The sequence below is a fragment of the Haliotis cracherodii genome, unplaced genomic scaffold (assembly GCF_022045235.1).
Source record: "Haliotis cracherodii isolate W230 unplaced genomic scaffold, xgHalCrac1.p SCAF_30, whole genome shotgun sequence".
Lineage (NCBI taxonomy): Eukaryota > Metazoa > Mollusca > Gastropoda > Lepetellida > Haliotidae > Haliotis > Haliotis cracherodii.
The window spans coordinates 1,146,202-1,159,616 of record NW_027266287.1 but is presented as its reverse complement, the minus strand read 5'-3'; the positions used below and the strand labels follow the sequence as shown (position 1 = coordinate 1,159,616).

The window sequence follows — 13,415 nt, the reverse complement described above, 5'->3', positions numbered from 1 at the left end:
CCGCTCTCCGGGCGGACGCTCTACCACTAGACCACGTAGGCGGTCGCTTGTACGTGAAGGCTGTCATGTCTGTGTCCTTCAGTGGGGCACGATGACAGGTGTGCGCTACAAGGATGACCTTCTGTATGTGTACGTGAGACGGTAGGGTGGTGCAATCTGATCGGACTTCATCCTCATGGACGATAACGCAGGACCTCATCGTGCCAGGGTCGTTGATACCTTCTTAAAGCTGGAGACCATTGTCCGCATGCAGTGCAATTGCCAATTTTGTCCAGTTGCAAGATTTAGAAATTTGGATATAATTTTATTTCATTTATTTATTTTCTATTTTTCTATTTTTATTATCTATTTTCCTAATTATGTCTATTACAATATGCCTTCTTGATACCAGGCAATAATATTTTTGATTTGTTTACAGACAATAGGTATCGACGTTCAACAAACTATTAGGCCTTGACCCTAAAATATAAACGTTGAAGAAATCAAATTTGGGCAAACCAAGAATGCACAGGGCTTGGCATGACCAGCTAATAATAGAACCGGGCCATTTTACCTTCCATCCGGGTGAAGTAAGGGTCGAAGTGGTGTATTGACACAGGAACACTATTCCTGCAACCAGTGCCCTCAATTACCAGACTACCTTCCTCCAAGACGTGGTAACCCACATGTTTCCAAATTCTTACACGTTCCTGGGCTCCCACAGGGGATAGTGGTAGAACGCCTTTCTTCTTTGGCAAGGTCCGGCGTCTGAGGTATTGTCTCTAAACAGTGTACTTAGGTAAAGATCACTGCGAGGGGAAGGTTTACATTTTTTCTTACTGAATAGGTTACGGTTTACCACAGTGGGGTTGAGTCGAGCACACTGGACACAGTAAACTTCAATGTTTTATTTGCAGTACTGAAAAGGCATAGTAAATATATACATATAGTAGCAATAAGTGCAATAGGAATAAATACATCGTAAATAGTATCACATCTATGATGCAGAGGATCTGATGTTCATTGCATGGTATATATACATTGCAAGATATTTTGTGACTGTTTCAGGTTGAGATGACACGAGGATATAAAATTTGTCTATTCTAGGATTCAGATAAAAATATTTATGTATGTATTCTTTTCTGATATTTGCATACAATGGACAGACCAGCAAAACAGGATATTTATCTTCAATAGCATGGAATATTTACACAATCTGTTTTCCCTTGATATCGCTTCGTCTCTACCCTTTGTTATTAGAAGATCATGGGAACTACATCCGAAACGGGAAAGTGCCGTTCGGAGTTTCTTGACATTTATGTCCAAAAGATATTATTCAGTAAGAATGCATGATTTAAAATAAGAGTCATGATTTAACTTATTGTGTAAACATAGTCAAGAGTACCACTTTTGAAAAGACACCTTTTAGCCTTCGTCATAAATTATGTATGAAACGATCTGGTATTTCTGTTAGCGGAGTCAAACACTTTGGCAAAATCAACAAATATCGCAAATATTTTTTCTCCTTTTCGTGCTAAATATCTCTGCAATATACAAACTCAATTGTGGAGTATCCATTCCTGAAGCCAGCTTGTGCTTCATCTATGCTATTAAAGGAATCGGTCCAAAATACTAAACGTTTGTGTATAATACTGGTAAAAATCATACCGAAAACACTCAAAAGAGTTATACCCCTATAATTGTTGGTATCATTAGTTGATCCCTGTTTGTGTAAAGGAATTACAATCTCCAAAGTCCACTGTTCTGGAAATAAAAATATCTTTTCAAGCATAACGTTAAACAGCATTTCAAGCCAGGTGATGAGAATTTCAGATGGATATTTAAAAAAATTAGGAATCGGGAGGAATCTTCTCCAGCTGCTGTATTCCTTTTAAATTTGCTTTCTGAAATTTCATTTCTTGTTGCAGGTGATTCAAGAATATCTTAAGTTAGCTGGCAAAAAAGAGTTAAAAAATGCATTCGATTCGTCGATATCAAAACATCTTTCCTTGTTCTCCATAGAGGTTGAAAATAGATTCTTGAGTTACTGAGTAAGTTAAAGTTTAACGTCACAGATCCTTGAAATAGTTAAATCTATCATCAATTGGAATATTGTTTTGTGAATAACAGTTAGTATTTAGCCCTTTAAGAGTGGTCCAAAATTGTTTAGAATCGCGTATACAATGTACAAGTGTTTTTGCTTCCCTTTGAAAAAAGCGCTTTCTTTTCTCTGCATACACTGTTATATTTATTTCTAATATAATCATACTCATATAATGAGTTATTATCCTATATCCTAAAATTGTTTAAATATTTACATCATTCTTTTTTAAGTAGCTCACATTCACGGTCAAACCACTGTTAAAGACTACATGTGTTAAACGTATAGGCTCTTTTCTTATCTTCTAGGTTTGTCAGCACCATACCCGTGCTCGTGGGTTTCATCGAAGTGGTAAACGTCTGAGGCCTGCATCACTTCGGGCTTTCCTCCCACATTAAGCTGACACGCCGCGATATGACTGGAATACTGTTAAAAGCGGCGTTAAACCCTACTCACTCACTCACTCTTTTCATATCACTTGCTGCCGCCTACAAGGCCTCTGACACTTGTCTTTATCTATATTGTCTGACACTTCGTCAACAGCCTTTTCTGATAAAGAATAGCATTCACTGATCAACAAGTTGTTCATAAATTGGCAAGCTTTATCGTTGACCCAAACACACGTCGAAGCCTTCTTATTACTATGGGCTTGCACGGGGTCAGTCTGCACAGAAGTATTTGAGCTAGCAAGGACAGGAAGATGAGAGGATTCCGTGCGTGAAACTATGTTGAAATTACAACATACGTCAAACAACCCAGATGAACAGATAATGTAATCTATGACGCTAGCTCCTTGATTGCCAATAAACGTGTTGTACCCAACTTCTGAGTCTGACCCACGTCTGTCATTATTACATTATGTGTGTCGTGGAGAATGTTTACCGAATCCCTTGGTGTAACTTTCTTCTTGTTGATGAACCTGCCCTGACGAGCTGAATCGACTGCGCCACAAGATAAATAACAACATATAAGTCCAGGGTACACTTCTCTTTACTTGTTTGTTTGTGTGACTGAGTAGAAACAGTATTCACTTCAACTCACATATCGATTTTCAACTCATATATCGCGTTTTGGCCAAGTCTGTTTACTTTAAGATAAGGCTCACTCAGGATCACCTTCAGACATAAATCTCCCTAGCCCGACAAATCTTCTCCCTTTTCTCTTCTCAACTATGGTATGCAGACTGGCGAACTTCAACAGAGTTGCAAATGTACACCCAGTCAATATTTTTATTATTTTCATGAACTCGATGTTCACATATTTTTCGACATTTATGATTGAGGTTGCAAATTTTGATCCCGGATCATCTAGTCGATTTAATTTTTTTTATCAAATCATTTTAATATATAAATGCGAATCTGTTTGATTACAAGACTTAGAAATTAGGAACTTACGTAATGCACAAATGTGCATATCAATTAGTAGTCTTAAAAGATATCTATTATGGTCGCTCTTGTTACACATTCGGTGATAAGTCTGTCCTGTCCAGAAAGCTTAGTAGGCGGTCTCCGGGCAGACGCTCTGTCCACTAGACTACGGATGCAGTCTCCGGGCAGACGCTCTGTCCACTAGACTACGGATGCAGTCTCCGGGCAGACGCTCTGTCCACTAAACCACGGAGGAGGTCTCAGGGCAGACGCCCTGTCCACTAAACCACGGAGGCGGTCTCAGGGCAGACGCTCTGTCCACTAAACCACGGATGCAGTCTCTGGGCAGACGCTCTGTCCACTAAACCACGGAGGCAGTCTTCGGGCAGACGCTCTGTCCACTAAACCACGGAGGTGGTCTCCGGGCAGACGCTCTGTCCACTAAACCACGGAGGAGGTCTTAGGGCAGATGCTCTGTCCACTAAACAACGGAGGAGGTCTCAGGGCAGGCGCTCTGTCCACTAAACCATGGAGGCAGTCTCCGGGCAGTCGCTCTGTCCACTAAACCATGGAGGCAGTCTCCGGGCAGACGTTCTGTCCACTAAACCATGGAGGCGGTCTCAGGGCAGACGCTCTGTCCACTAAACCACGGAGGCAGTCTCCGGGCAGACGCTCTGTCCACTAAACCACGGAGGCAGTCAACAGAAGAGATTGTTTAGATACAAAAGGCCACGTTGTGGAAAGCAGCGACGGGACCTAGATCGAGCAAAGGGAGATAACTCCCAGCAGCAGTGAAAACCATGTGCCCTCTCCTGTACAGCTGATGAGCTATATGCATTTGTGTCCACCCACGGAAGCATGAGGGCTGGAATGGGCTCCCACTGTACAGGCAGGCAACCGAGCATACGAGCGAAACCTAATCGGTCCAGCTTCCGTCCAAACCTTGCCACACCTGACGAGATGTAATAATATAAGACACTTATCAGTGATAAACACTAACAACATTTATAGTATTTGACGTTTAAGATGCAATGTGCATGAAGTTGCGACAAGAGCAAGGAAAGGGATGATAACTGTTTTCTAAATATACAGCGTATTGTACGGAGTTACAAGATGGCGAAGTGAGTGTTTGTAAAATGACGTCATATATATGACGTCATAATATGACGTCATTTGAAAAACGATTAACAAGCGCAAGTGTTTGTTTGGCAGCAAGGCCACGTGTTGTCGTTATGGTTATTGCGTATCACAAATGGTATGACAAATGGTATGAGTTAAATTATTACAGAGTGTATCATTATATTAATGAGTGTAACTTAGGGACACTCTGCAAAGTTGAATACGGGTGTGTGTATGAATGGAAGAGTGTGCACCTGTGTGCATGTGGATGAAAGTGAATACATGAAGCATATAACATACTTTGATATGCTTGGGAGTGAAATTAAGATCATAAGCTAAGGTATTTAGCAGACCAGTAACACGATGTGGCTATATATAGCGAAAAGACATGTGATCAAATTTTAGGGTCAACATGCTGATGTCATAAAATACAGCGTCACAAACCAGAAAGGGAGATAACTGTGGCGAAGATCAAAGGTCGTAGCGGGGCAAACACCAAAATATACCAAACAAATAAAGGGTACATTCAGAAATATTGACACTTTGAAATGGGATTCGAAATTTGTGAACACATTCCAGAGACATGACTCTAATCATAGATAGATAGATCTTCTTTATTTCCCCCATTTCATGAAGAGTACAAGGTATACAGTGAAAGGACAACATCTATAGTATTAGTGTGCACACACACATACATATGTATATTACATATATGTCAGAAGTAGTTCATATATTTCAGAGACATGACTCTAATCATATGGGTTTCATGCGCCTTCAGAAGAAATGTCGAAAAGACTATGTTAATAAGAAACACACTACGACACGTCGCGAAATACATCTACACTTCCATGACTTACAGTCAAGAGAACTACAAAGATATCAACTTATTTTTATGCTTGGCTGTTTTCTGCATTGTCGCTGATGTTAACGATAATTCTCTGGGCTGTTTCTTCTATCTAGCTCCATGTATATGTTACTGCGCTGGGAGATAGGAGCCTTCAGAGAACTCTCTGTTTGTGTCGGTGGAGCCGGATGACGTTGTGTGCAATCATCCTTAGATGATTTCATCTTCCTGCGCCTGCAAGAAACGACGACGTCCTTCAAAATGACGAGCAAATTTAATCATTTTCTCTGTCAAAAAAAGGATTGATAACAATGCTGTGATGTTATTATGGTTTAATTGTTCGTAGTTAATCATTCCAAAGGAAAACTGCATCAAAGTGGTTGAAGGCACTAGGACAGATTGAAGGTAGTTGTGGGTTTGTCACAAGACGTCTCCGAACGCGATTTGTTTCAGTCTGCCTACTTTGTGTCTCACTCCCATACCACCCACCACACAGACAACCACAACAGGATGTAATACTTACACATAGAGAACATATCCGATGAAACCGACCAGCAGGGACACAATGATCATCCCACAACACACTCCCACAATCATCGCAGCGTCTGGAAGCAAATAACAAATCAATACCACAAACTAAACTTTGAAAACTTTATAGTTATCCGTCACCAAAAGTCTTTGGGGTTTTGTTCTAGAATGGACATCACTTACATACAAAGCTTAATGTCTCTAAAAACATTTTAAAATATATTTTCTGTACATTTCATTGATGTCAAGTATGTTCATAGAATGTAGTTTCCTCAAAGTGTTTAACCTCTATGACTGTATCACTTCGGGTTTTCCTCCCACCCCAAGCTGCCAGTCTGTGATTTGACAGAGATACTGTTCACTCAATCATAGAATGAACAAATTGTGAATGTAAAAAGGACAACGCCATGGACATTACGGAAACACAACAGTACTTGACTGATATCTGTGCACCCATGTGCAGTTGCACTCTCCGTCCCAGGCTCATTTAATATATTTTCATGTCAATGACCCCACGTTTGGTGGCATGCATCAGGTTCTAGGGTGTTCACACTTGTGTTGAAGCAACTGTTGACAGCAACAAATAGTTCCATAACGATAACTCACACCAACATGTTCCTGAAGGAACGTATACGTGTGAATTGATGCACATTGGTCTGAACCTAAAACTGAGTTTTTTAATGTCGCTAATTATATGTAACACAATGGTTGTACATTGACAGAGGTTCTACTTATACAAGTCACTTACTGTCATTAAATAGCGGACCTTGCAGAGGTGTTTGACCACTATTCGTTGGTGTCGTCTCTGAAAAATATGAGCAAATATTAATTGATACTGAGTTGATACCATGACTGCCAATATAAATGCAACATATTTCTTTAATTCCTTTTTCCTGATTTTCGTAAAAAAACAGCGAATCTCGGATGAATCATAAAAAGTAAACAAGCCCAAGATATGTTTTGATATTTGGAGTAAATCTTCCATTCATTGTCCTGCAAACGTTTTTATCACGAATATCTAGTATGTACACTGACATAAATGGCTTTGTGGCTATACTTACGTGAGTGAATGAGTTAAAATTGTACGTCAAATCGGTAATATTTAATCCCAAAAAATTATGCAATAATGAGAAGTATATTTAGACTGTATAAAATGATATCGTCGAAGGACAGTAAAACTGGTTTGAGAGCATGATAACACAAACTATCATTCAACTACACAATATAAAAACGGGCAAAAGATCACCAGCAACTGAAGGCGGATCACCATATTAGGGACCATGGGGACTTACAGTACTTTTTCTACCTGCATGGGCCTCAGCGGTATTTATATCATCCCTTCAGGTGTTAGCAAATTATTGGCACATTAAGCCGAACATTTAAAGAACACGTATTCTACGATTATTAACGTGGTAGGAATAAATCTACTTTGAATGACTGTGGTCTTATATCCCCTCTCCAGGGGACAATCCCTTTACACTACTTCAACCCCCTTTGAGGATACAGCCACTAACAATCTCAGTTATCACATTTTTGTCTACCAATTATAAAAAAGTCATTTATTTCATACACAACCATACATCAATCACAATTAAGGTAACAATTCAATTTCTTTGAAAAAAGAAGAATTAAACTTAGTTATACTTACGTGTAGGATTTGGCAATTTAAAACTGAAGCCTCCATTGTCGATGTAATAATAACTGTATCCCAGGACACTGAAGGAGGTATTTGAGTGGATGAACACAGATCCAGAGAAATCACGCATGGAGTAATCAGTTACTGTGCATGTTCCTACTTTATATCTTGTCCCTGGGATCAGTGTCCATTCCACGTAAATATTGTTCACTGTAGATCCGTAGAGACGTTCAACGTTCACTTTGTTATTTCCTTTGTCTGTCAGTATTTGTAAAGTAACATCATGGCCAAGTGAACTTAGTGTACTTTGCTTTGAGTTGTATGTAACGGGTAGTAAGACTGTGAACAAACCTTGCTCGAAGATCCCGCCAGGTCCTGAAACAATACACAGTGTTGTCATAATTGGATGTGTGGTGTTGAAGTAGAGATGCGTACGGGGTCCATAACGCTTTTTGTACACCCTTGTGTCACCAACAGATACTGTAGAGCCGTCATTGAACCTGATCTGAGTGTCACTGTGGTCGGTGACGACCTGGAGCTGGTATGGCAGGGAACTGTGATACTCTTCCGGACTATTATCACGAATTGCAACAACATATTCATGTCCATGATGGATGTTCGGGAGAAGTTGTTCATAGGCAATCAGACTAATGTAATAAGAAGCTGTATATGTCGCACTGTAGACGGCGATAGTCTCTTCGGCAGCTACTACTGTTCCAGTGAGATCAGATGAACTGTTGATTGTGAAAACTTGATACTCCATTAGTGTGAGGCTGAGCGTGTCTCCATGAGTGTACGTTTTGTTGTCATAAGTTACGTTACTGTCCAGTCTAAATGTGATATCCACATTCGTCTTCTTGCTGTGTGTGGCAATCACCATTAAAGACATGTAGCCACCAGAAGGATGGCAAGAGGACATGACGTATTTTGTCCCTAAAGCGGAGATGGGGAGTGGAAAGAAACGAGTGAAGCCGCTGAGTCCTCTGATCCGAATATCAACACTCTCTACATGGACAAGCATAGTTTTATTTTGAATACCATTTGTTGTGTTTATAGAATATTGGGGGTAGAAATTGTCAGTGTTGAATGGTTTGACTTGTCGAGACCAGATCTTCCCTGTGTACGGATCTTGTACCTGCCATTGTCCTCCTTCCTCTCCAGCTGATGCAAGTATTAAAGGGGTGTGTTGAAAACTTGGGAGTGCCATCAGGTATGTTCGTCCTAAATACACACCTACTCAGGAAAAAACAGGAAGGGCTGTCAAATATGACTTATCATGTAAAATGTGTTAGCATAGCATTTCATATGCAGTTGGATTTTTCAATAAAACAACCAGAACCGACTGATGGTGAAAAGGGTCTCTGACCTTTGGTACTATCTCTACCTCTCTTTGACTCGCATCCAAGCATCACAAAATGTTACATACAAAAGTGCATGACTGTTATCAGTGCACTTTATGAAGTGTTTCATTGTAAAGCTAACGACATAACTGATTTGCTCTAGATTGAAGAGACCTATGAAACTGTCTCATATTTAGATCTATGCATAAGGGTTCAGAGTGACAAAAAAATCCACAAAACTATGACAAGAAGGAAGACTTCAATTTTCCAATAGTCAACTTTCCCTTTATGTCGAGCAAAATTCCATCAGCGTCAGGGTCTTTCGTGTCCACATTTCACAACTTTTGAGACAACAGGTTTCAAAGAGCATCACACGGCTTTTGATTTAAAGTTGTCTGATCAGGGTTAAAACATTCAAGGCTTCAGTGAAGCTTCCAAAAGTTTATGGTACTGATGTGAAAGACATTTCCAAATTAGCCGTGTCAATGCCAAAATTGATATTTGATGCAATTCTCTATTTTGACTTGAACCATACGATCCTGGTTTTTTTCAGATGGACAATTGACTTACCTTTGCATGTGTTTATGATGGATACCAAAGGGGGAGCAGGAAACGCTAACCTTTTCGCGAACACCTGGAGTCATCACCATTTGGTAGTCATTCATGAACACATGCTTATGACATAGTCGGAAATCTACAGTGGGCTCCTATGGTTTCTTATGATTATGGAAAAAGGTTTGTCACTTTTATTCACTTATATAAATAATGCGACAAACCTCTTACAATAATCGTACAGTAGCATCTGCCAAAAGAAACCTTTAGACGAATACCCTCTGTTCCTCCTATGTTATGTCAAACAGGAGCTGTCAAACGAGGGTACAGAGGATCCCCATGCTTATGATATAGCTGGAATCATACAATGAACTCTGATTTTAGCAGATATTTCTTTTGATTATGGAAAGGGCTCTGTCTCTTTTATTGTATTTTCATCTGGATTCACACTTTCTCTGTAGCAAATTACATGTATGAACTGTTACTCCTCATCAGGAAAATAGGTGCACAACAGCTTAATACAGAATAAAAGATAATAATGATATGAAATATTTACTGAAAGGAAACTTTACAATTCCGACTCTATCGTAAGAATGTGCTTATGATTAACTATCAAATATTGATAATACAGTACATGTCAAATTAAGAAATTGCTTTGGACATTTTAATACAGCGTAATATACATACCTCGGAAAGGCTTTGCTGCTGCTTCCTCCAGTGAGAAGCTGTATCGGTAAAAGTAATAATAGAAATAGTCATTTGATCTAGTATTATATGTAAGGACTGTAAAAGGGTGGTCATAGGAAATGAAGGTATATGATCCGTATATAACTGCCGATGTTACAGTTCCTACTTTGTATCCACTGCCTGACATTTCCTCCCAGTCAACCGAAATGCTGTGTTGGTGCTTTTTCTGAATCACAACTGAAGCTGTCTTCTGGGTACAAATCTTAAGACCGCTCTGCTGCACATACACGAATGTGTTATTGACATACGATTGCACAGGTGGAATAGTAGCAAAGACACTCTTCACGCCATCTCGTCTAATTAGTGTCACCATAACCGGTCGCGTGGCACTTACATGAAGACTCCTGTACAGCGGTCGCTGATAGAAACGTTTCTCGACAAGGGAAATTGCTGCTCCACTATTGAACTTGATCTGCGTGTCACTTTGCTCTGTGGTCACCTGAAGTTGGCTATATCTTGCAGGAGTATCAACAGCAACAACAAATTCTTGGCCGTAATGTTTGACAGGAAGTAGTTGATCATATGCTGTATATGTGTTGTTGTAAATTATCCCAGCATAGACGGCTATGCTTTCCTTCGCACTGATCACAGTTCCATTGATATCATACTGGGTGAGTATCGTCAGTGTTTGATAGGAACCGAGGCCAATGGAAACACTATCGCCGTTATCGTAGTATTGACCGTTCACGTTTACTACATACCCTTGTACAATTCTCAAATTTATCTCCACATCGGTGCTTTGGTTGTGTGTTGCAACCACAAGTAGTTTCTGATACTCCAAAGTATACTCAACATCAGAGGGCACTATGTACTTGGTTCCTAGTGCAGATATTGGTAGGGGAGAGAACCTAGTATCACCAGTAACCGTTATTTGCATATCAGCATCGCTGGCACTTATAATAATGGCCATGGGTTCAATAGAACTTTCAATCTTCATTTTAGCATCAATATAAAACGACCTAGAGCTGAATGATCCAAATGCTTGGGATGTTCTATACCCGAAGTGTGGATACTGTATCTCTACCAGACCTCCATTCTCTCCAGCCGTAGCAATCACATAGGTGAATCTCGTCTTGTATGCCACAACTGCCAAGAAGTCTTCACCTGTTGAAGTTAAAACAAGATGACAAAGCCGCGTATATTCCAACCATCCTGTACAGAAGGAGGTGCTCAAAGAACCAATAAAGGATAAAACGAAGTAGGATAAAATGAAACATGTGTAACCAAGGCGCTTGGAAATAAATAACCCGATATGACTCCAGGATAGAAGTGGTCCCAGTAATCTCTGTGTACAACAGACAAGGATCGATGACTTGGGTAATAGTGATCCATCGCGCCCCGACTATATTGTGCCTCAGCTCGTAATATCCATCACGTGTTTGCCTGGTCCAGATTCGATTATGTACAACCCAGTGTGATATTTTTGATTAATGTATGCTTACTGCGGTGGTAAACAACATTTACTCACTGTCAAAACCAATATTTATTTTGGACACAATGAATCAAGAAGGACTTTTGACCAGATAAAAATCAAAATACGACTTCGGAAATGTTTAATAACTAAATCTAATTAGTCCCTACAATGATATTACATGACAAACTCGCTACGTATATTGATCCTCCCAATTGATCTTTAGTTATATAACGTCAACGCCAGAGAATAACGAGTCTCAATTATCTGCCATAACAGATTTCACTGGGCTCTTTAAAGGAAAAACCCCAGTGAAGACACCAGGTTTAAGCAAAAAGGGCACGCATGTCCTGTCCTATCAGTACCACCCGCCACAAAATTTGCATAACAAACACGTTTTAGCTAGCACATGTCAAACTAGATATACTGAACAACAAAAGTTCCTGTGACATTGAATAAGATTTAATGCAAAGTTATGTTTTTTACCAAATCTGAAATCTGAAACAGCAGCCTGTAAATGATCTGAATCTGAATCGAAAAGAGTCTGAAAAAGATAAACCAGTGTCTGACCATCCGATCCACTGATACGACTTTGCTGGGGCGAAATCTAACCAGGTGAAAAGGTGATATTAGTAGTTGCACTTGGACGCTCACATTTTTGCACTTTCGCAAAACAAATTAGTTTAAAACGCAGACAATTATGCACAAAGTATGATGATACATTAAATTAAATTCAATTCACATTTAAATTTCAGTGAATATCTTTCTTGAATATTAGTTCTGCTCTGTCATTTCGTTTCAAAGTTTACAGGAGCATGTTCTATTTTTCAGATGAGCTACATGGCCTTACTTACCACTGACACAATGTATTGCCAGAAGGAGCAGCGCCAAAGGGAACATCTTGTCAATCATCCTTGCAACACATCCGAACACACGACCAGCACTCGACAGTTCCCCTCGGTAACAATGTTCTGTGCAGCCAAGCACGGGTAGGTGGTTTGAAATCTATCGTAGACACTCTCAGAAGCAGCGAGGAAGAAAGTGAGAATTCATACCGACTCAAATTTACTGCCTTAGCCTATTGCTTCCTGGTTTAAAATAACCCAATGATCGGCTTTCAACGTACACAAGCTGTTATGATAACTGCAGATATGGTGTTCTATATAGCCCAACAATCTTGATTATGAATGTCGAGCTACTGTTGATTGACCGTTCATCGTGACTCATCGCATACATGTACATCTATTCATAACTTATTATGACTGGTAGCCCTGTCGTCTCACTACTGGCAATTTGCAGTAAACGCAGTGAACGGTTGAGCATTTCAACAGTCGGGGTGAACACACTGAATTAACTTCATATATTCATAAATCAGGCTGTGAATCAGCCGCTTCATCCACTCGATTACACCGCTTCACCCTTAAGGGTATGATAATAATGGTTCCCGTGCACCCTAATCGTATCAGGTTATTCATAGGCCCTGATTGGCATATATCACAAAATGATCTCAATAAACCAAGCCACACACAATGACTGCCGTGGTTATCTCCCTTCACTGACAGGTGCTGCATCTGTCGACCGCCATTGGGTGTGTGTAAAGTCTTTGTCTGGGAAGCTGACAAGAGTCATTGGTAAGCATGCCATAATATCGCTGTGTACAAAGGAGAACAGTAGAACATTTTAATAATGTGTGTAAATTAATGTTCAATTCTTCCCCGCCATGGAAACGGGGAAGTATACGGGAAAGGTTAATTTTATAGCATGTATGTCGACATGTTGGTGTATTTGAAA

The 13,415-nt window shown here is 39.9% G+C and overlaps 1 protein-coding gene across 1 annotated transcript; it reads right to left on the bottom strand.

Annotated features, from left to right (window-relative positions):
- Positions 1-5,490: 5,490 nt before the first annotated feature.
- Positions 5,491-12,524, bottom strand: LOC139477056 (uncharacterized). The gene is made up of 6 exons (XM_071259616.1): positions 12,479-12,524; positions 10,154-11,317; positions 7,587-8,807; positions 6,687-6,743; positions 5,934-6,015; positions 5,491-5,644 (listed from the first exon to the last, which is right to left on the bottom strand). Exons 1-6 carry the CDS (start codon positions 12,522-12,524, stop codon positions 5,491-5,493), a joined length of 2,724 nt encoding a protein of 907 aa, XP_071115717.1.
- Between the last annotated feature and the right edge of the window lie 891 nt (positions 12,525-13,415).